A 24,219-nucleotide genomic window follows, 5' to 3' on the forward strand; every position below is an offset into this window, starting at 1 on the left:
TAATAATGTGGTAAATAAATAATAATTCATAGATATGTGGCCGGTGTTGCACTGATAAATGGCGCCCGATCTTATCCGCTTTTTGAACCCTCTGCACATTTTGCATTGCCATATTCTGAGAGCCAGAACTTTTTTAATTTTTTTCACCACCGGAGCCGTGTGAGGGCTTATTTGTTGCGGGAAAATCTGTAGTTTTCATTGGTACCATTTTGAGAAATATGCGTTTTTTTTTAATTCAATTTTTTTGCAAGCCATGTGACCAAAAACAAGCAATTCTGACAATGTTTTTTCGTTTATTTTGCAGCTTTCACCGTGCGCTATAAATGACAATTTTACTTTATTTGCAGGTCGATACTATTACGGCGATACCATATGTATATAGGTTTCTTTGTTTTGCAGCGTTTGCGCAATAAAATCACTTTTCTATACGTTTTCTGTGTCACCATATTCTGAGAGCCATAACTTTTTTTTAGTCAAAGCTGTGTAAGGGCTTGTTTTTATCGGTACTATTTTCGGGTACATGCGACTTTTTCATCACTTTTTATTCTCTATTTTAGGAGGGGGGGTGGCCAAAAAATAGCAATTCTGGTCTAGTTTTTTGTTTTTTGTTTTTTTTTGGGGGTGTTCATCGTGCGGTAAAATAAACATTATAGTTATTTAGTTGGGGTCGTTACGAACGCTGTGATACCAGATACTTTGTACTTTTTTTAACGTGTTAATTTTTTTTCTTCTAATGAGTCTTATAGGAAAAAATGCATTTTTTGTTTGTATAACTTATTTTTACACTTTTTTTTTTTTTTTTTTTTTTTAAACATTTTTATGACCTTTTTTTTACTTGTCCCACTAGGGGACATTTAGACTTGCAGCATTGGTCGCTGCTAGAGTACATTACACTACCTACGTAGTGTAATGTGTTCTAACTGTCATTGTGACGCGACACTGACCGGAGGACCGGCCGGAGGCTGCTCCTCCGAGGCCTCCGTACATGTCAACCCGGAGGCCATTTTCTGGCCTCTGATTGCCACAACAAGCATCGGCAGGCCCCACAATCACTCCATGGGGGCTGCCGATGTGCTTCAAACCCCTTAAATGCGGCGATCGCAATCAGTCACCGCATTTATGGGGTTAATTGCCAAAATCAGCGCCGATGGTCCACTGACCCGCAAGACTGGAGTGTCAGCTGTCGGGGACAGCTGACCTCCCGCTTCCCGGACACTGTCCGTTAAGACAGTGTGCGCCGGGAACCGTTCCACAACTGTATGTCCTGGTGCAGGAAGCAAGCACGATGTACAGTTGTGGCGCAGCGCGTGAAGAGGTTAACATCGAACCTTACCTCTTCTGCTCACTTAAAATTAAAGTGAAAGCAACACATAATAAATACCCAAATGTCATTGTCTCCCTTATACAGCTGGAGTTAAGTGACAAGGTAAGGGACAAATCTACGCAAAATTTGTTTTCAACTGTTGGCAGGGCTCCAGGCTGAAAAAAAAAAAAAAAGACCGACTGCAACATTTACATTAGACTGGACCGACAGCAGCAATCACACTAGACCGTGGACTCACCGCCAGACTGTGGACTGACCGATGGCAGCATTTACACTAGTTTGTAGAACAACCACAGCATTAACATTAGACTGTGGACAGACCGGCGGCAGCGTTTATACTAAACTGTGGACTGAACTGCGGCAGCCAGCGTCTGCACTAGACTGTGGACTGACTGACCAAGAGTCTGCACTAGACTGTGGACTGACTGACCAAGAGTCTGCACTAGACTGTGGACTGACTGACCAAGAGTCTGCACTAGACTGTGGACTGACTGACCAAGAGTCTGCACTAGACTGTGGACTGACTGACCAAGAGTCTGCACTAGACTGTGGACTGACTGACCAAGAGTCTGCACTAGACTGTGGACTGACTGACTGACCAAGAGTCTGCACTAGACTGTGGACTGACTGACTGACCAAGAGTCTGCACTAGACTGTGGACTGACTGACTGACCAAGAGTCTGCACTAGACTGTGGACTGACTGACTGACCAAGAGTCTGCACTAGACTGTGGACTGACTGACTGACCAAGAGTCTGCACTAGACTGTGGACTGACTGACTGACCAAGAGTCTGCACTAGACTGTGGACTGACTGACCAAGAATCTGCACTAGACTGAAATGTAGAAAATAGCAGCACAAGGCTAAAAATCAAAGTAATTACAGTGCCCGTCTTAATACTGCACGTGTTTTGGACCTCAAAAGGGTTATTCTGCCACAATTGATCGCCTATACACAGGATAGGTAATAAGTGTGTGATCGTTGAGGGTCCCACCAATCAAGAGAACAGGGGGCCTAAATCCCTGACTGATCAGAGTGGCGGGCGAGCATGCGTGCTGCCGCTCTGTTCATTCTCTATGGTACTGCCAGGGAAAGCAGAGCGTTATGTTCGGTTATCTCTGGCAGTCCCGTAGACCATAAATGGAGGCGGTATGCATGTGCGACCGCCGCTCCGTTCATTCAATAGACCCCTGTTCTCAATTGGTGGGGGTCCCAGAGATCAAACACTTATAACTTATTTTGTAGTTCTACACTGAGGCAACCTATTAGGTAGGGCTGGGCAATTAATCGAAAAATAACTGAAAATCAGCGCAGATAACCAACGTCCTCTTCGATTTTGGTTCGCTTATTACATGTAGCCCAGCCTCTGCCGTCAGTAACTGTATGCTATCCAATTAGAATCGCTGATATGTGATTAACATATCAGCGATTCTGATTGGACAGCAGTTTGTAATGCCCATGGCCCGTCAGGTTTACTCACCTCCTGACGGCCGCAGCCATGGATCAGTGAGCGCTGGCCTGCATCTCCTCCTCAGGAGACGCCAGCGCTCACTTCCGCTTCACTCGGTTGGGTCCCGTAGGGTGCTCATGCACGCTCTTAAAGGGCCAGCGTGAACACCTGAGTTAAAGTGTCAAATTAGCCCATGAGCACCATGGGCTATAATAAGGGCCTAGCCCCTTCCCGCATTGCCTGAGCGTTGTTGTTATGACCCTAGTTTGTCTCTGCAAATGGTCTCCTAAGTGTCTTCTAGTTCCCAGTGTTTCCCGTTCCTGTATCCCATGCTATCCTGGTCAAGTGCGTATTAAGTTGGAGTCGTGCTGTGCTTTGTACCACGCCTGTCCTGTTACACCACACCTGGTGTCCGCCTGCTGCCAAAGTCCCATCCGAGCCTGCCTTGCTACTGTCTGAAGCTGCCACGGGTACACCTATACGAACTATAGTCTTTGACCTGTGTCCTGTTGGCCAGCTGCCATACCGTTAAGGCAGTACGGCCCACGCACCCTACGTGACAGTTACGGACGTTTGGGATAGCCAATGGCAGAACAGGCACAATGTGACTGCTACTCCTCCAGAAAGCCGAAGGTATGGCTGCCTAGAATGCAGGGATTATCCGTTACAGCACGTTCAGGCTGGCTGCTGAGGCACAGGCAGACCCACCAAATCAGCCGGTGGGCCCTGCCTGAGGCAAGAGTGGTGCCCCACCCCCCACTGCGCTAATTACAGCTAGTCCACTTTGTTTTGGTCAGCCGTCGCAGATCACATATAGTATGTAAAACAGGCCTGTGATTCCTCTCTTAGAAATTGCGACTCTTAATTGTTTGTGTAGTTTTCTTGATGCTGAAAAGAAGCTGGGTTGGAGGACCTCGACGATTAAGAACACACTCGTCGGGAAGAACCTGACTTTGAGATGCCTGAGCCAAGTGTTAGTGGAATGGTATTCTACTGTATATAATATATACCCCCTGATATACAATATACATGCTGTATGTATACCCTCTGGCTCTAAACCTTCTGTATTCAGCCTCCGGGGGTATATTATTAAAGAGCAGTATAAAGGGGATAAATATAAATTCAATGGCGTAGCATGCAAATAGGGGGTGTGGCCTAAATCGTTCAATAATCGCAGTCGAGGTTACATGTTCAATTAATCGTAATTTTGATTTAGGTCATAATCGTCCAGCTCTATCACGGACAGCTTTCAGTATTTTTACGGATGGGTGTCCGTGCTGAAAAAATTATGGAACCTGTCTTCGGGTATGTGCACACGCTAGCTTCCTTTTACGTCTGAAAAGACAGACTGCTTTCAGGAGAAAACAGCTGCGTCGTTTCAGACGTAAAATCTCCTCCTCGTCTTTGACGCCCGTAATCTTGAGCTGCTCTTCATTGAATGCAATGAAGAACGGCTCAAATTACATTGCAAAGAAGTGCTTTGCCAAGGCAGTCCATTTACGCGTCGTCGTTTGACAGCTGTCAAACGACGACACATAAATGACAGGTCGTCGGCACAGTACGTCGGCAAACCCATTCAAATGAATGGGCAGATGTTTGCCGACGTATTGTAGCCCTATTTTCAGACGTAAAACGAGGCATAATACGCCTCGTTTACGTCTGAAAATAGGTCGTGTGAACCCAGCCTTATTGTCCGGTATTACGGCAAGAACTCTTCCATAGAAGCTCCAGTAAATACAGACGGCTACAGATGTGCATCCGTATACCGTCCATATTTATGGAAGCGTTGCTATGCAACACGCTGATGACATAATTTACACACACACACTTTTTTTTTTGTATACGGATGACTACAGATCCGTATTTACGGACAGTATTTCGGGATAGATGAAAATACGGTCCTTATACTGTGTGGGGGACAGTGTCAGGGTATATTATATACAGAAGGCTCAGGGGAAAAATATTTATTGGCGTCTCATGCAAAAAGGGGTGTGGACCTAAATAATCGTAATCGAAAATACATGTTCAATTATTCGTGATTTTGATTCACGCCATAATCGCGCAGCCCTACTATTAGGCCATGCCTCTGGCAGATGCTTATAGTAGACCTGGTTGCTATTGACCACGGCATCTAAGAGGCAACTTTATTGGTCTCCAATCAGTGCCCTGTGTCCAAGGCTGTGGCAACCGCCTGGTCACCGGCATTGCACAAGTGCACAGTACTGCATTCTTCTGAAGCACTGCTGGAGAAAGGCGGTGCATCAGAAGTCCCCTGAATGGCGGTCATTACAGGGTTAAAAGACCAGATCCATGGTCCCTTTGCAGCAAAAAAAAGGAGATGAAGGCAGCACTCCTTGAAAACTCTCCTTTATTTATTTTATTCACTGTTGTGTTTGCTCCCTATGTGCTAATTTACTGTAGTTAGCCAACGGGGTGGATCTAGCTTCCCTGCCTCTTATGCTGACCAATCAGCGCAAGGCAGTACGAAGGTAGTTTACGCCCTGTTGGCTAACTACAGCAAATTAGTAGGCCAATAAACTCTAGTAACCCCGGTGTTTGGCGCACAGAGCCCCGGAGATGCACCTCAATTGTGGCGCACCTAAGGGCTCCGTGCACCAGAGTGCAGGACTCCTTCTGTAATTATGGAGTCCCTGCACTCAGGTGAGACGCGCCGTCATGTGCAGATCTGTTGTACGGTTGCTCTCAGTCACGCAATGAAGAGGGGTTACTCTTGGTCATTTGCATGACCAAGAGTTAAATGGCGGCCAGCTATTTACTAGTAAAATAGTTGGTTGCCCTTTTTAAGGATTCGTCAGGAAAGAGACCTACAGTGCTCTTTCAGGGACGGCTTCAACCCCAGCGCCAGTCTCCTTCCTCCTCCTATTGAAGTGCGCGAAAAGGAAGAGGCAGAGCTGCCCTTTATAGCAGCCAAATTACAATGACTGGATCCCTGTGCACCGCTGATATTTGCCATCGTCTTGTGCAGGCATCAAACTAATATAGGTGCAGGGATGCGGCAGCCTGGTTGGTAAACACTGATATAGGGAGCCAACGCAACAGTGGGCCATATCTCTGGAATGGGGAGGTCGATGGGAAAAAATAAAAACAGCGCTGAAATCAGGGAGACAGCGCTATTCAGATCAGTTAACCACTTCAACTCATATGACCTATTGACAGGTCGTCTAAGGGTATGTTCACACGCAGTGTTTTCAGACGTAATGCAGGTGTTTTACGCCCCGAATTACGCCTGAAAAAACAACCCTAATACACCTACAAACATCTGCCCATTGCTTTTAATGGGTTTTGCGGTGTACTGTTCCTACGAGGTGTCATTTTACGCGTCGCTGTCAAAATACGGCGCGTAAAAAGACGCCCGCGAAAAAGTGCATGTCACTTCTTGGGACGTTTTTTGGAGCCGTTTTTCATTGACTCCATTGAAAAACGGCTCCAATAACGTCCGTAAAAAAACGCGAGTTGCTACAAAAACGTTTGAAAATCAGGAGCTGTTTTCGCCTGAAAACAGCTCCGTATTTTCAGACCTATTTTGCGTTTGCGTGTGAACATACCCCTTAGTGTTCCCTTAATTTTTTTTTGAGCAGAGTACTTTAACAATGGAGCTATCTTCAGCTAAGATCAGAAAGGTGAAGCTTTGATCAAGGCCCCGAGGAGAAAGTATGTTCATGTGCTGTACACACATTTCTCTACCTGTAAGGCCAGTTTCACATGACTGTGATCGGGCCAAGAAATACAATCTGTGTGTCGGACACATTTCCTGTGCCGAGCATGGCTCATATGAACAGGAAGTCAACATGATGATGTGAATACTGTACAATACAGCCATGGTAATTCGAAAGCTCACCGCATCATAAAACAGTATGATGCTGTGAGAGACATCAATATGGACTGTGGTCGGGACGGGACATGCGGCTGATGCACGGACCGTATCTATCGGCCGATCAGTTATGGGAAACAGCCCTTAGGCAAGCTTGATTTCTTTCCTGCTGCCCAATCTATCATTAATGCTTTCACATTTTACCCTGTCTTATATATATTTTCGAAAGTTTGTTTGAAGCCCGACTTTTTTTTTTTTTTTTTTTTCATTGATCTAAAATCAGGGAATAGGCTCCGACCCCTATTGATGACGTGGCAGCCCATAATTGGCTGCAACGTACATTATTCCTCGCTGAATTGCCTAACACAGCAGCACTGCGATGTTGGCCACAGCAGGTTTACACAGAGGCAGTACAGTTGTCCTGTCTCGTATAATTGAGGGACTAAAATGCATGGAGAAGCAATGAGTAAGTAAAAAGTTCATACGTAACGTTGAAAGTAAAAGAAGCTCATACGTACCGTTCTTGGTGACGCGTCCCTCGACATTCAGTCCGACCTCCCTGGATGACGTGGCAATCCATGTGACCGCTGCAGCCTGTGAGTAGCTGCAGCGGTCACATGGGATGAAACGTCATCCCGGGAGGCCGGACTGGAGAAAGAAGCAGGTAAGTTAACTTTTAATACTCTCTAATTATTATGCGGGTCGTGCTCCCATATAAAGTCCTATAGACATGTCCCATCTTTTTCGGAGCCTTTCTACAGCACGGACACCTTCCTGTAAATATACAGGAAGGTGTCCATGAGCAATAGAAGTGAATGGGCCCGTAATTACGCACAAATTCTACGGTCGTTTCATTGGGGCCTTACAACACATAATTGAGTATTTAAATAGTGATCTTTTACTCTATCTATACCGTAAGTCAACATCCCGAGCAACACTAGGTATGAAAGCTAGTTCTTTATATAAAGTTTAGGATTCGTTCACATCTGCGCCAGGGTCCCGTTCTGACATTCTGTCGGAGCTTTCCGTCGGAACGGGACCCCGACTGACACAAACGGAAACCAAGGTTTCAATGGTGACTGATCCAGTGCCAATGGTTTCCGTTTGTCTCCGTTGTGCAAGGTTTCTGTCGTTTTGACGGAATGAATACCGTAGCGCAGATGTGATCAAAGCCTAACACCTAAATACTGCTGACCAGAGGGGTTACCTGAAGCTCCTGGGCCCCCCAACTGTGTGCTATCTATAATACTGGTGTCTTATGTTATAGAGAGGCCTTTGGGCCTCCTTAAAGGGAGTATGTCGCTAGAAATTTTTATTTTTATTTTTTTAGTTAAACTGTTCGTGATTGCACGTTTGTTCTAATTTTAAATTTTTTTTCACAAGTCTGTAAATATTATAAATTAGATTCTAATTTATAACATTTCCATGTGCTGGTCACTAGAGGGAGAAATTCCCAAAATTGCAGCATTGGCAATGTGGTAAAGAAACCTCATTGCTTTATGCTGCAAAATTGGAGAAGACACACTCGCTCTAGTGTCCTCAAACAATCCCCCCTCCTTTTATCCTGGCTAGTGCAAGGAGAAAGGAGGGGGTTGAATGTTCAAACCTCCTACACGGTGTGCCACCATTTTTTTTGAGCGAATGCACAGTGTAGGAGGATTAGATACAGTGGTAATCAGACAGTATAACACGAACATACACAAACATAACTTACCTGCTCCTGCCGCCTCCGCTCCTAGTCCTTGCTTCTGAACATACGGACGGAAGCCGAGACCGGAAGTAGTCATCTTACTGTCTGGCCGCAGCTTCCGGTCCACATGAAAATGGCGCCGGATGTCGCTCTGCCGAAGACCTTCCTTTTGGACTGTGTGGGAGCGGAGCATGCGCCATTCCCACACAGACGGCGTACGCTATAGTGAATGGAACGGCAAAAACACACAAAAACACAAATAAATAAGATTTATTTTAATAACATATAAAAATATTTTTTTTTCGTGACCCTTTCCCTTTAAGCTCCAGGGTCTGGTAGCGACTGCTACCTCTGCACCCCCTATAGCTACACCCCTGCTCCTGACTACCTTGCACCCACAATGATAGATCACACTTTAACTCTTTTTTTATGTCTTGAGACAAATTGAGTATGTGCAAAAGTATAACTCGCATCACTCAATCAAAGCAATTCAGATAACTGGAAAAAATTTTACTCTACAAGTAACTGTTCGGATCGTAGACTTTTTGTCCAAAAAAAGACAAGATCTACTCTCGCAATTTTTTTATATAACTGCCCATAAGTTGCTGCAACTGAACTGATCAATAGAGGGTTAATAGAGATGCTGTATGGAGGACTTCCTCATAACAACTCCAGTCTATACAGAGATCATGGACCTCCATTCTAGTCAGTTCAGTAGAGACCGCTACAGTAGAATGGAGTTGCTGAATGGAGGGCCTCCTTATAAGAACTACAGTTGTATTCTATTGCACTGTGATTTTGTGTGTAAAAACGTGAATCACACAAGTAAAATCGCACAATTTTAAGTAATTTTCTAGCTGTATTTTTCCCGCCTTCTTTCAGGGTTTTTGAGGCAGACTTTGAATTGCCTGTGCTTTTTTTTTCTTCGATGCGTTTTTTGCCTGTGGCCATTGACTCTAATGAAAGGACTGCAGGCAAAACAAAAACAAAATGAAAAATGCTGAGAAGCTAGCGCCGCAGGTTTTTTTCTGCCTCCCATTGATCTCAACGGGAGGTCAAAGGCGGAAACCGCTGCAAAAAAGAACATGCAGCTTTTTTCAGCAAGCAGCCAAGAGCCACCCGGGAAAAAAAGCCTCTGCCTCCCATTGAAATCAATAAGGGGCGATTTAGGACGTTTTTTTTAGCGCTGATTCCGACTCTGTCTTCGCTTCAAAATCGGCACCAATAAAATCTGTGTGAACTGACACGAAGTATACCAAATCATTATAGCATCGATCTGAAGATCGCATAGTAAAGCACCCTAGTGCGACTAAAAAAAATAAAAATAATAAATGTGAAATAAAGATGATTAATAAAAATTACAGTAACAAAAGAAATCCATTTATTTCCATAAAAAGTGGTTTTATTTATTAAAAAGGTAAAAAAAGAAAGATAAATACACATATATGGTATCGCCGCGACCGTAATGACCCAAACAATAAAGTTAATCTGTAATTTAAACCGCAAGGTGAACGTAAAAAAACAAAACTGCATTGCCCCCCAAAAAGTCATAATCAAAGTTAATCAATAAGTCCCACATACCCCAAAACAGTACCAATCAAAACTACATCTCGTCCCGCAAAAAACAAGCCCTCATATAACTACATTGATGGAAAAAAACAAACTTACGGCTCTTGGAAAGTGACGATGCAAAAGCAAATAATTTTAGTTCAAGTGTTTTTATTGTGCAAAAGCGGTAAAACATCAAAAACCCCTACATATGTTGTATCGTCGTAATCGTACCGACCCATAGAATAAAGGTAACATGTTATTTACGTCGCACAGGGTAACCGTGTCCATTTAAAACGCATAGAACTATGGCAGAATTTCAGGGGTTTTTTTCTATTCCCGCCCCCCCCCCCCCCCAAAAAAAAGTTAATAAAAGGCCTATCCAAAAATGTCTACCCCAAAATGGTGGCATTAAAAAGTACAAATTCTAATCCTGCAAAAAACAAGTCCTCATACAGCTATGTCGACGGAAGAATAAAAAAAAGTTATAGCTCTTTGAATGAAAAAAAATAATAAAGAAAAAAATAAATAGCTTGGTCACTAAGGGGTTAATGTCTGCTGTTCTAATCTGATGGATCAAAACAAAAGTTGCAACATCCTGCAATATTGTACTTGCACAACATTGAATGTAATTTCAATGTCCTCCTATGGGATAAAAAAAAAATAAAATCACATGCAATTTTTAAAAACAAAAAAATGTAACTTTTGTTTTGCATGATGTGGAGATATCGCACCTGGATAACCCTATAGGTTTTGCGGTGTTGATGCTCTAAATTGTGCCATACTTGAAAAAAAAATTATTTATAGCCAACAAAGTAAACCTAAACATTCATATGATGGCAGCAGAAATGGTCTACAGATATATATGTACGATGTATGGGCGACATGTTTTTTTACTCCATTCCTATTCAGAAAGCTATGTCCACACAGGGCGGATACGCTTCGTAAAAGCACACCGCGTATTCGCCCTGATCCCGGCAGGGAATTTCGGCCAAAAAACCTAACCAAATTGTGGTGGAATTTTTAGTCTGGAAAATCCACTACGGAAAACAAAAAAAAAATCTATACTTACCCGTAGCTATTTTGATGCATCCCGTGGAATGTATATTCACAATCCCGACACTTCGTTAATGTTTCTGTGGTAGTTACAGCAGAGCAAGCGTAATCCCGCGAGATTACGCTGTGAATGACAGGTTACAACGAGATTACGCTTCCTCTGCTGTAACTACCACATACACAGTTAGGCCTCATGCACACGACCGTATTTTTTCCCACCCGTAAATACTGGCGTAAATACGGGTCCGGTGTCACACGTATTCCACCCGTTTTGCACCAGTATTTACGAACCCGTGCTCGTAAATATGGGTCCGGTGTCACACGTATTCCACCCGTATTTACGAGCACGTTTTTGGCGGCAAAATAGCACTGCACTAATCGGCAGCCCCTTCTCTCTATCAGTGCAGGATAGAGAGAAGGGACAGCCTTTTCTGTAATAAAAGTTAAAGAAATTCATACTTACCCGGCCGTTGTCTTGGTGACGCGTCACTCTCTTCACATCCAGCCCGACATCCCTGGATGACGCGGCAGTCCATGTGACCGCTGCAGCCTGTGATTGACCTGTGATTGGCTGCAGCGATCACATGGCCTGTAACGTCATCCAGGACGTCGGGCCGGATGTCGAGAGGGACGCGTCACCAAGGCAACGGGCGGGAGACCGGACTGGAGGAAGCAGGAAGTTGCCGGTAAGTATGAACGTCTTTTATTTTTATTTTTTACAGGTTTATACTGATCGGTAGTCACTGTCCAGGGTGCTGAAAGAGTTACTGCCGATCAGTTAACTCTTTCAGCTCCCTGGACAGTGACTATTTACCGACGTCGCTTAGCAACGCTGCCGTAATGACGGGTGCACACATGTAGCCACCCGTCATTACGAGAGCTCCATAGACTTCTATGGACTGTCCGTGCCGTTATTACGGCCTGAAATAGGACATGTTCTATCTTTTTTAACGGAACGGGCACCTTCCCGTGAGAAAACGGGAAGGCACCCGTCGCCAATAGAAGTCTATGAGCCCGTTATTACGGGTCGTGATTACGACCCGTAATAACGGGAGTTTTTACGGTCGTGTGCATGAGGCCTAACGAAGTGCAGGGATTGTGAATAGACATTCCACGGGATGTCTGCTGTCTAAACACTTCAGTATCGTTAATGTGTCAGTATAAGACAGCACATAGTGATCTAGCAGGATCCCTATGCACTGTGTAAATGAATGGGGAGAAGTGTATGACGCTGATTGGTCACTGATTGGTCAGCGTCATACACTCCTCTGTACAACGCCCACTTGGTCAAAAGTAAAACACGCCCAGTTGTCCATTGAGAAACTCATTAGCATAAAGCTAAAATCGCTAATAAAGTGGTGAAAATAGATTATTTTTTTTTTAAATAAAAAGCACTGCGGTCACCTACATTACAGCGCCGATCTCCTTATGTAGGAGACAGGCCACTTATAATCTGGTGACAGACTCTTTAAGTACAATATTTTTTTATTTTCTCAGTTGCGATTTTTGCAGCATTATCGGAGCTTTTCCGCCCCAAAATTCGCAACACCATTTCCTGCGGTTTTTATGGCTGAAAATAGTGCGGAAATTGCGGCGTTTTTCCCAATGTTAGGAGATGGTGACATCTCCTCCTCTGAAAAACGCCGCAATTCTGCACACTTTCCATAGCAGGAATTGACACTCTGGTGCAAAAAATACGCACCGCAGGTCAATTTCGGCTCGGAAATCTTGCGCAGCGTGTGGGTGGGATTTGTTATATCTCATCCACTTTGCTGCTACTGTATTCTTCAGCGTTACTTTTGCCGGGAAAAAACGCAGCAACTCCGGAGCGTACGGGCGAGCCCCTATGCTGCGGATTTTCCGCAATGATGCGCAGTGTTTACGCTACGTGTGGATATACCAGAACTGTTCTGCAGCGCTATTTATAATGTGGCCACTTGTGACTGACCTTCAGGATCCGTCTATTGTCACAGAATCCATGACACATATGATGGATTTCTTCTGATTATTTCTATTTCTTCTCCCATTGACTTCTAATAAGTCCATTAGTTTCTATGGGGAGCTCCTGCAAGTAACTCCAATCTAGTCAGTTCAGCAGTGACCCGTCTAAGTGGAGCTGTTCCTGGTAGGTACTCCCTCCAGTAACCCCAATATAGTCCCCTCACTAGAACGGTCTAGAATGGAGGGGTTATACGGAGGACCTATCAGGGGCAACTCTATTCTAGACGCAACCAGAAGAACACCGCTTGGAAGCGGTAAACAAGTCCGCATCGTAGCCGGTATATCGGGAGAGTTATTACTCACCTCCATATCACACACGTCAGTCTCCATTCAGGCGGCAAACTGTATACCGGGGAACGTAGCAATGTATTTTACTTAGACTTAGCCCCGCCCCCGAGCGGCCGTTACGACGTAAGACTCGTCACTCAAGTCTGCCCTAGCAACTGTTCCCCCTCCTACAGCAGGTCCGGATTATTGGCTGATACCAGGGCACAGGGAGCTCTGATTGGACAATCCTTGTTTCCCGGCGGTGTGATTAGTTGGCACGTTGCTACTTGAGCGGAAGAGCGCGTGGATAGGTACGTCCAAATTTCCCGCCCAGAAGGCAGAGCGTAGTGGAGGCCGGCCGGCGATTGGCTGGAGAGGAAGGCGGGGGTTTAGCTGATAAATATCTCGACTTTGTGAAGTAAAATGGCGGTTTTCTGAAGACGAGTCTGAAGTGTATGAGTAAAGTACGGGGCGCCCATGTGTAACATTGATATAATATTAACGAAATTATTATTCATGTACATCTATATTAATATATTACCTCATAGATTATTTTTTTAAATAATATATTTATTTACTATTACACATTTATTCATTTTGTGCATGTTTTCTTTATACTTTATATAAACATACTAAAAGCATAAACCCACAAAGTCCTCGCAGTGTGACACATATGATGGATTTATTCTGATTTGGTTTTCGTTCTCTTCCCATTGCCTTATAATAAGTCCATTAGATTTCTATATTTTCGGTTATTTTATTTATTAAGGCTTCGTGACGTTCCGTCTGAGGTTTCCGTCAGAACGGGACCCTGAGCAGACAAACTGACACTGACGGAAACCAGAGGTTTCCGTTTCAATCACCATAGATTTCAATGGTGACGGATCCGGTGTCCATGGTTTCTGTTTGTGTCTGTTGTTCACCGGACACGTCGTTTTGCCGGAAGCCATAGCGTAGTCTACTACGCTATTGCTTCCGGCAAAACGACGGATCCGGTGCACAAGAGACAAACGGAAACCACGGACACCGGATCCGTCACCATTGAAATCTATGGTGATTGAAACGGAAACCTCTGGTTTCCGTCGGTGTAGGTTTGTACGTTTTGGAAACCTGACAGAAAAGCACATAGGCTCTGTCTACCTTTGCATCGGTGGTTGCGTTTGGAGTCTCCGTTGCAAATCCTGTCAGATTTGCAGCTGCATGCAGAGCACTATTCTTCCCATCAATATCATGTACGCTACGACAGAACCCTGGCGGACCCCATTGTAAGTCAACTGGCTCCGTCAGATGCCGGTGGTTTCCATCAATGGCGGATATATGCAGCTGTATAGACATACAGCTGCATACGTCTGGGGCATACGCTTGGTGACACACTTCAAATGTTTGTCCAAAAATAAACACCGCACCTATATAGAGAACGGTGGTCTCCCAACCCCTGTTTCGGCGGCGGCAGAATCCAGACGGGGACTCATTTCTGAGCGATTTTCGCAGCGTTTTTTTGCCTGCAGTACTTGCATTAGCTTCAATGGCCGCGGGCAAAAAACTCAGTAAAAAAAAAAAGGGGCAGGTAAGTTCAAAATCTGCCTCAAAATTCCTGAAGGAAATCTGAGGCAGATGATTTCTGCCTGCAAAAAACTCCATTTGAACAGGGCCTAAAAGTTTTATACAACGTAGCCCACTTTTTCATACAGAAGACTGGTGCAGGTAAATCTATGGAAAGTCTAATACGGGGGGGCCTCAGTTTGAGAAGCGCTGGTCTACGGTGCGTTTTTTTTTTTTTATCCGCAGCATGTAAATTTTATGCTTCGGAATCTCTGCTTTTCTGTGGCAGGTTTTTCCCATTTTAATTCAAAGGGGAGGTAAAACTTGCAACAGATGGCAGATGTTGCGATTTTTGCAGCGGAAAACCTAATATTTTGGCGCAAGAATCGCAACTCAAAAAAAAAAAGATACTTGCCCAGATCACTATGCTTATACTTCTAGGACAGCCTACTGGGATGACATTTCATCCCATGTGAGTGCTGCAGCCAATCACGGGACATCAGAGTGACACGTCACCATGACTACGGTAAGTATAGGGGGTTTTTTTTTGTGGTTTTTTTTTTGACCAGTTGTTTTCCACCCGAAAAACTGCAACACAATTTGGTGTGGTTTGTTGGCCGGAATACTGATTGTTTTTTTTTAACTCTTGAGTGACAGCAGCAGTCCACAGTATTGCATGGAAGTCAATGTATTCATTTTGACTGCAGCTGTAGCTCAAAAGTTCCAATCAATCAGTAGCATTACAAAAAGTTTAGGTTTAGCCCTGGATTTAAAGCGTACCTCTCCTTTATCTGAAAAACAATTATAGTGCAGGAGGGTGCGCAATAAGGGTATGTTCACACGGCGGGGGTCCGTAACGGCTGAAATTACGGGGATGTTTCAGCCTGAAAACATCCCCGTAAATTCAGCCGTACCGGCATGTGCAGGCGCTTGAACGCCGTATCAATTACGGCCGTAATTAGCGCTGCTATTCATCGGAGTCAATGAATAGCGGCTCCAATTACGGCCAAAGAAGTGACAGGTCACTTCTTCTACGCGGGCGTCAATTTACGCGCCGTCATTTGACAGCGGCGCGTAAATATACGCCTCGTGTGAACAGACAAACGTCTGCCCATTGCTTTCAATGGGCAGATGTTTGTCAGCGCTATTGAGGCGCTATTTTCAGACGTAATTCGGGGCAAAAACGCCCGAATTACGTCCGTAAATAGGCCGTGTGAACATACCCTAATAGTTTTTCTAAATAACGTTGTATTTGCCGATTCTGCTTCTAACTGCAGCGCGGTCTGCCTACACTCAGTGATGCCGACGGCTCGTAACTCGATATAACGCTGGTGGCCGCCCTGCATACAGGAGCCATGGAGACTAGCAAGACACTGTCTCTATGAGCCATCGGCAGTATAGACTATACACTAGTCGTTTAAGCAAGTCGCCAGTAGAGGGAGTAAGCACTCTTCAGAAAGCCAGTAAAGGAATTTCGCTAAAACATCTCATGTTACAAGACAGAAACTTAATTACTATTTAAGAAATATGCTGGTAAATTCAGTTTATGAAGTCATTCAATATAGAAGAATAAAGCTGTAAACTGAAATGCAGGTTCAGCATCACAAATGACAATTTGAGATCATTAAAACAGTCATCCAAATATTTATTTTATAGGTGTGTGACCAGCGTTAAGGGTAGCGCCACACAGAGCAGCCAAGACATCATGGCCGTCATGCAGTCAAACTGCGCCGGCATGAGGTTTACCGCAAATCAGTTCAATTATCAAATTGATTGTTAATAGGCGCACACTTTTGCAGCTAAAGAGCAGTGTGATTGTTAATGGTCGCACGGTTTTGCGGGTAAAACTGCTGTTTAGCTGAACATCAGAAAACCCTACAGTATATGTTTAAAACAATGAATGTTAAAGGGTAACTAAACTTTTCTAAAACTTTTGACAGTCATAGTGACCTTTTAGAAGGCTTGATCAGTGGGGGTCTAAGGCCCCCACCGATCGCTAAAACGCAGCGGTCGGGTGAGCGCCGTGCGGCTTAGTTTCTTCTTGGCTTTCTTTGGAAAGCTGAGCGAGCTATGTTCGGGCTCGTCCATTGCTATGAGAAAAGCTGATCAGAAACTAATCGGCACAGCACTTATCCGGGCGCTTCTGTTACAACGTTTTAGTGATCGGTGGGGGGTCTCCGTGCTCAGACCCCCACCAATCAAAACTTCTGACATGTCACTGTCGTGTCAAAAGTTTTTGGTTTTTTTAAGGCTGGGTTCCCACAGTGTGGATTTGCTGAAGATTTTGTATGCATTTTTTTAATCCAAAACCAGGAACAGAATCTAAATAGAAGAAATATATGAAGTAAGGCCGTTATAAAAGATAATTTTTTTTTAAAGGATACCCTAGACAAAGTGTCTTACCCATTGGTGAAGTGTGGTCTTTGTGCCCAAAATAGCGCCCCGATGCGCATTTTGCGTAAATAGCTTTTTCTATTTACGCGAAACGCGCGTCGTGGCTCTATTTTGGGCACAAAGACCACGCATCACCATTGAGTAAGACCCTTTGTCTAGGGTACCTATGTAGGACCTATCGTTTTACATTTTTTAGGGCTTCTTTGACAGTGGTAGTCTGATTCAGCGCTTGGCGTGTATGCTGACTCTTCCTGTTTAGAAACTGCACTGGCAGTAACACTTTCTGTGCCCATCTCTTTTGTGGCTACTCATACCTTTTTGATGATGATGTTGGTCGTATAACGCAAACCTATGCACATTATGTATGGCTATTGTATATGCCCTACAGAGTGTATCCCATATATATGTATAATCAATATATATTCTATATTACAGTGATATTCACAGATAGATGTGTAGTGTATGTATTGCTGTGATATTTTTATATCTGTTTGCTTTGTGTAGCTCACATACAGTAAATCTTGCCAGGAATGTATGACTCCTTGTTCTTTTTGTATTGTACCGTGTATGTCTGAATACTTCTTTTTTGGTTCCAGATGTATACTGCCAACTATATGGAAAAACATGTTGAGCCTAAGCTAAGTGTGGTAACTGCAAGAAGGGAGATGATCTGGTAACAAATCTGTCATCTCTGCCACAGAGCTCTGTAATGGTGGAGCACGTATTTACATGCTCTGTCATAGCTCTGGATGTCTGTGACATTGCAGGGTAATTCGTGTTAGCACAAGTTCCAGCACCATAAAGAGGAGACACAATCCTTTTCCATGTGCATTTTACTATTACCTACAGCAAAGGAAGTGCCATGAAAGTATTCCTCTTTAGGCCTTATTCACACAAATGTGTGCGTTTTTGCGCGTTGCACTTCCACGTGTCATACGTGTTTGCTGCGTGGCTGCGTGATTTTATCTACTGTTGCGCGAATCACGTGCATCACACGGAAGTGCTTCCGTGTGCCGTGCGTGATTTTCACACACCCATTGACTTCAATGGGTGCGTGATGCCTGAAAAACGGCCAAGTATAGGACGTCGTGAGTTTTACGCAGTGAGACGGATGTGAAACACGTTATAAGGCCTAACTTGTTTGGCCATGAAAATTCTAAGCATAAATGTAAGGGTCAATGCACATGATGCATATATTATGAGCGGTTTTGTCACGCGTATACAAAACCGCAGCGTAATACATTACCAGCATAGACAATGAGAATCCAGGGAATCTCATGTACACGCTGCAGTATTTTCCCGCACTTAAGTTGACCTGCGGAGCGAATTTTAAAATCCGGAGCATGTCAATTTATCTTGCTTTTCCGCTTGTGAATTCTATCTGCCTAGTACAGAGGAAAATTGCACCAAAACACGCAGCATGAAAACGCCACGATTTACTCCTCAAAACGTAAAAACCGCACCAAAAAACGCACCTTTTGGGTGCGTTTTTTTCCTGCGAATTTCTTGTGAGTTTGCTGCGTATTTTAAATAAAAGTCTAATGCTTTCCTTTTATATTTTGCATCAAAAACGGCACACTATGATCCTGGGTTTAAAGGGGTTATCCCACTACAGCTTGCATAGGCCATCAATGTCCCATCGGTGGGGGTCTTTCCGCTGTGACCCCTGCCGCTCACAGAAACGAAATGGGAAATTGCTATGTCCCTTCGGCTCCTGTCAACTCCGCTCTCTTAAAAAAAGCTGTACAGAACAGAAATAAGTCAAAGTAACACAGAGCTTTTTGTTTTTAGCTCCGGTGCGACTTTGTTCTACAAAGAGGGGACACATCGCTTGAACCCCCACTGATTGGACCTTGATGCCATATCCTATCAACTTAGTTGTCTAATAAATCTATCGATCAGCCATAACATTAAAACCACCTGCCTAATATTTTGTAGTTCCGCCAAAACAGCTATGACCCGTGAAGGGCTCCAGTGGTATCTGACACAAAGATGTTCGCATGAGATCCTTTAAAGGCTACCTGTTAGCAGTTTTGAGGCTTTAAAATGGCTGACAGCGCTAGATAGGGATAGGCATTGTAACAATACTTGTTGTCTCTGTCATGCAAGTTGCAGGTCCAAGAAATCAATTTTTAGTTAACCCCGCAAGTGCCACTGAGGTTACTTCTGGATGTGCAAGAGCTCCTGGTTTCTCATTAGAGAACGCTGCCAGCCACTCTGCGTGACAGCTCTAGTGGTTTCCTGATTGGACGCTAGAGCCGTCATTCAGAACAGAGACTGGCACTGAGACTGCGGCACCGGAGGAATTAAATGTCTATAGATCGGTCCTGCAACTTGCATGACCAAGACAACAGGTATCGTTACAATTCCCACCTCCTCCCCAGGCCTCAAAACTGCTGACAGATTCCCTTTAAGCCCTGTAATTTGCGAGGTGAGCACTCACGGAGCGGACTTGTTTGTCCCGCATATCCCTCGGATCCTTGATCCTATTGAGATCTGGGGAGCTTGGAGACCAAGTCAAGACCTTGAACTCTCATGTTCCTCAATTATTGCAGTGTGGTAGGGGGCATTATGCGGCTGAAAGATGGCACTGCCACTCAGGGAAAACCGTTTCCATTAAGGGTGTGTTTAGTCTGCAACGATGTTTAGGAAAGTGGTGCATGTCAAAGTAACATCAGCATGAATGCCTGGACCCTAAGGTTTCCAAGCAGAAACTTGTGCGATGCTCTGGTCAGTCTTCATCAGATTGCCTTTTTCCCCAGTGCATACGGATGCCATCTCTTCCCCAGGTAGATGACACACACAAGGTCATCCATATTAGGTTAAAGAAAATGTTATTCATTAGACCAAACCACCTTCATTCATTGCTCAATGGTCCAGTTTTTATGCTCCCCTGCCCATTGTAGGCGCTTCCGATGGTGGACAGGAGTCATAATGGACACTGACCGGTGTGCAGCAAGCTGTGATGCTCTGCGTGTTCTGACCCTTTTCTATCAAAGCCAGCAGTAACTTTTGTGCTACAGTAATTCTTCTGTGGAATCAGACCAGACGGGCTAACCTTCGCTCCCCAAATGCATCAATGAGCTTTGGGCGTCTGTGATGCGTCCATGCCCTTTCTTGGACCACTGTGTGAACAAGGCCTAATGCTTCTAGTACCGGAGCCAATAATAATTCTGCCGGATGTTAAAGTTGTGCAGGGAAATGCACACAAACAGCCCCCAGTGCAAGTTGTGTACTTAAAGAATAACTGTACTTACAGCAAACTTTTGATATGTCATAGAGATATATCAGAAGTTTTGATCGGTGGGGTTCTGGGTGCAGAGACCCCCACCATCGCTGAAACGAAGGTGAAGAAGCACTCGGATCAGTTCTTTGCATCTTCGGTGGTGATTGGTTCTCCTCGTTAGGCTGAAGATGGGCTCATAACAGTTTTATGTGAGCCCTTCTCAGGCTGACAAGGAGAGCCGATCACAGACGGAGATGGAGAGTTCTTAACTGAGTGCTTCTTCACCTTCGTTTCAGCAATGGTGGGGGTCTCCGCCCCCAGACCCCCACCGATCAATGCTATTAATATATCACTATGACACACTAAGAGTTTTAGTACAGTCACTCTGTAACACAATAAAAAAACCTGACTTTAATATGTGGAGTTATGAAACTTTTTCAGGTTTGCAATCCTACAACTTGATTTGCCTGTAAACTCATTGCATTACACTTGACCTAAAATAGATAAAATTCTTGGGTCTACAAAACAGCACATGTCTTTCATTAACCCCTCACCTCCCCTCCCTCCTAGTGTATAGTTTATAAACCCCTCCCCATCCTCATAGATGCAAAACAAGGGTCTGTGTTTTCTCACTGAAGACACTGTAATTGGGTGGATTATGTTACTTTAGGTTTAGTCTGGACTCTGCGATCTCCCCTTCCTCTGTGCGTTATCAGAAATGTTACTCCCCCAATGCTTAAATCCAGTCCTACTCCCACTCTTTTCTTCTCTCATATTACTTCTCCTACAGATTCTTCCCGCACTTTCCTAAGCTCAGTTCTCATTACCTACTTGTTCACCTAAATATAAACCTGATATGTGTTTCATAACTTTTCTTAAAGGGATATTTCCATCTCAGACATTTATAGCATAGCCACAGGATGTGCCATAAATGTCTCATAGATGCGGTTCCCAGCTCTCAGTGGATTCTCCACCTTGTGCGGCGGCCAGCGATCACCTCACAAGTAGGGGCGGGGGGCCCCTACTTGTGAGGTGTGCGGCGGCCAGCGATCACCTCACAAGTAGGGGCGGGGGGCCCCTACTTGTGAGGTGATCGCTGGCCGCCGCACAAGGTGGAGAATTAGTGCAGAGGTGCTCGGGGTTCCGTAAACAGCCGAGCTCGCTTAAGCTACGCTGTTTACGTAACGCCCATAGAACTAAATAGGAGTTATGGAAAGAGCGAGCTAAGCGGTTACTGAAACTCAGGACTTACAGAAACCAGGTAGATTGCTGTTCTAAGTTGTTTCCGTAACTCCTATTCACACCTGGATGCGGTGGCCAGTGGCAATCAAATTGTACCAAATTAGAATTTCTGCATTTCCCCATAGTGGAGTATTTACCATTAATACGTCCTTAATTATATCAGTAAGGCCTCATGTGCACAGCAGAAGTTGTATGGAGCCATAAAGCCTTGTTCACATGATGGAAAATTTACGCTGATCAGCGTGAATTCCGCTTGTAAAAAGCCTCCCTTTGCTTTCAATTGGGCTTCGCCCGTTGTTTAGTTGGGGCAGAATTTTCAGCTCGAAAACATGGTTGGGCAACCACAGACCGATTAACCCTATTCTATGGGAATAATCTGCTTGAAGAAACATGGCTGATTTTACTGCAAAACAGCGGCAGAAATATCTGTTGTGTGAGTTTAGCCTAATACGGTCATGTACATGAGCTCTAAGGCCCCATGCAGAGGAACGTGCTTTTGCGGCTGCAATTCCCACGAAAATCCACGGGAGAATTGCGGCCCCATTCATTTCTATGGGGCCATGCACACGACCGTAGTTTCTACGGTCTGTGCGCGGTCCGGGCTCATTGAAAATAATGGTCGCGGCCATGTGCAGTGCCCGCGATTTGCTTGCGGCTGACAGTCAACTGCCGCTCGACCCGAAAATCACGGCCGTGCACATGGCTACGGTCGTGTGCATGAGGCCTAAGGGTATATTGAAACATTGCTGTTGAGGTGCGGTTCTTGCTGCAGAGCTGAAAACCGCATGCAGTTTCACCACATATCGCTGCGGTTTTGCAGTTTTAATGAGTTTTAGCTGTGCTAGCTGCGAAACTGCTACAATTGGTGGTACAACTGTGTGTGGTTATCCGCTTGGGAGGCAAGAACTGCAACGTTTGAATACACAGTGCACAGAGGCTGCATGGCTCATGAATAAGTAGATTGTGAGGGTATGTGCGCACACAAACTCAAAAATGTCTCAAAATTCGGAGCTGTTTTCAAGGGAATAAAGCTCCTGATTTCATCTGTTTTTTAATCCTACTCGTGTTTTTCGCTGTGTTTTTTACGGCTGTTTTTGGAGCTGTTTTTCTATAGAATCTATGAAAATCCGCTTAAGTGACATGCACTTCTTTTTCACGACTTTTTTTTTATGCGTCTGTTCTGAAAAACGGTCGCCTAAAAAACGGCCAGTTGGAAAAGAACGCAGTTTTTTCCCATTGAAATCAATGGGAAGATGCTTGGAGGCGTTCTGCTACCGATTTTTTTATTTTTAATTTTTTTAGCCGCTTTTCAGGACGTTTACAGCCCGAAAAACGGCTGAAAACACTACGTGTGCACATACCCTTACGCTTCTAGGATACCTTCGTACGTATGGAGTCTGATGGAACATGCCACGATTAATTTGCACATTCAGACAAATCAGTTCTCATTAGTCTCAATAATTTCTGGTCCGGTTATAGGAAAACGTTGGCTTTGTTCATACCACGTTTGGCCTGTACAGTACTATACAAGCTCTTTTAATATACCCTTTTAAAAGATCGGTCAAAATAAGTATAGGTTATAGACGGCTATAGGGACATTACTGTTTGTATTAGCGTGCATTGTTTTTATACAAGTAAATATGTATTTGGTCATTCATGATGTCAACATAGCCTACGTGTAAGCAGTAGATACTGTATGTAATACACAAACCTAAACTTTTACAATTTATTTTTTTTTGTACACCTATTAGGGATATCTTCTTTACTTATTGCAGACCGTATATTATTGCAGATAGCTTATTCATTACAGTGCAGAGATGTTGTGAATCATTGCAGAACAATTTAGACTCCATGACTTTTTCTTCTGTATTACTAACCATCATTGTGCTCATATCTTCTTCTACTTGTTCTTGTTTGTGAGACCCACCCAATCTGCACTCCTCCTTAGTTTCCGTAGCTCGTCCAAGTACTGAGATTTATGAAAAAATGTGACCCCTATAGAATGCCTCGTCTACAAGACTCCACTCTAGTTAGCAGACTAGTCCTTCTTTTTTTTTTTGTTTTGTTTTTTAAATAGTATTAGGCCTCAAGCACACAACCATATTGGTTTTCATGTCCGCAAAACCACGGATCCATTGTGGTCCATTTGACCACAAAAAACCTTTGTTGTTCATCCGTGTGTCATCAGGAGTCCACCAGTGTAGTGAAGCCGCAAATCCAGACAGTAAAAAGACTTGAGTTTTTACGTTCTGGATTCGCAGCCCCAGCGCCGGTCCATGAAAGCCACAGTCATGTGCATGGGGACATAGAAATTAATGGGTTCGCAATTTATTCTCAAAAATGCGGATAAATTGCATACTGAAATGCACGTTCATGTGGATAAGGCCCTGTACATGTAGACTAATAATTGTAATTATGAAATCTATAACCTATGTGACATTCATGATCAATGCACAGATAATTACATACATTTCTAAAATCTGCACAGATCTGTATAGTACTAACCCCATCTTTCTGTTTGGACTTTGGATAGAAATAATGATGTCCAAGACACCTAGAATTAGGGTATGTTCACACGTTTAGAAAAAAACAGCTGAAAATACGGAGCTGTTCAAGGGAAAACCACTCTTGAGTTTCAGCCATTTTTT

The 24,219-nt window shown here is 44.1% G+C and overlaps 2 protein-coding genes across 3 annotated transcripts in view; one reads left to right on the forward strand and one right to left on the reverse strand.

The window, feature by feature from the left end:
• Positions 1-13,436, reverse strand: part of MEIOC (meiosis specific with coiled-coil domain) — a 40,015-nt gene extending 26,579 nt beyond the window's left edge. Inside the window, exon 1 of one of the 2 annotated variants that reach the window (XM_075846347.1) lies at positions 13,204-13,436. In XM_075846347.1, coding sequence (XP_075702462.1) covers positions 13,204-13,230 — 27 coding nt within the window. In that variant the 5' untranslated portion in view covers positions 13,231-13,436. The remainder of the gene's footprint in view (positions 1-13,203) is intronic. The other variant, XM_075846346.1, reaches the window with a different exon arrangement.
• An 85-nt stretch (positions 13,437-13,521) lies between these two features.
• GPATCH8 (G-patch domain containing 8) overlaps positions 13,522-24,219 on the forward strand; it is a 170,791-nt gene continuing 160,093 nt past the window's right edge. The window contains exon 1 of the mRNA XM_075846342.1: positions 13,522-13,631. The gene's annotated coding sequence lies outside the window, so the exon portion shown is untranslated. The remainder of the gene's footprint in view (positions 13,632-24,219) is intronic.

Source organism: Rhinoderma darwinii, chromosome 13, assembly GCF_050947455.1.
Source record: "Rhinoderma darwinii isolate aRhiDar2 chromosome 13, aRhiDar2.hap1, whole genome shotgun sequence".
Lineage (NCBI taxonomy): Eukaryota > Metazoa > Chordata > Amphibia > Anura > Rhinodermatidae > Rhinoderma > Rhinoderma darwinii.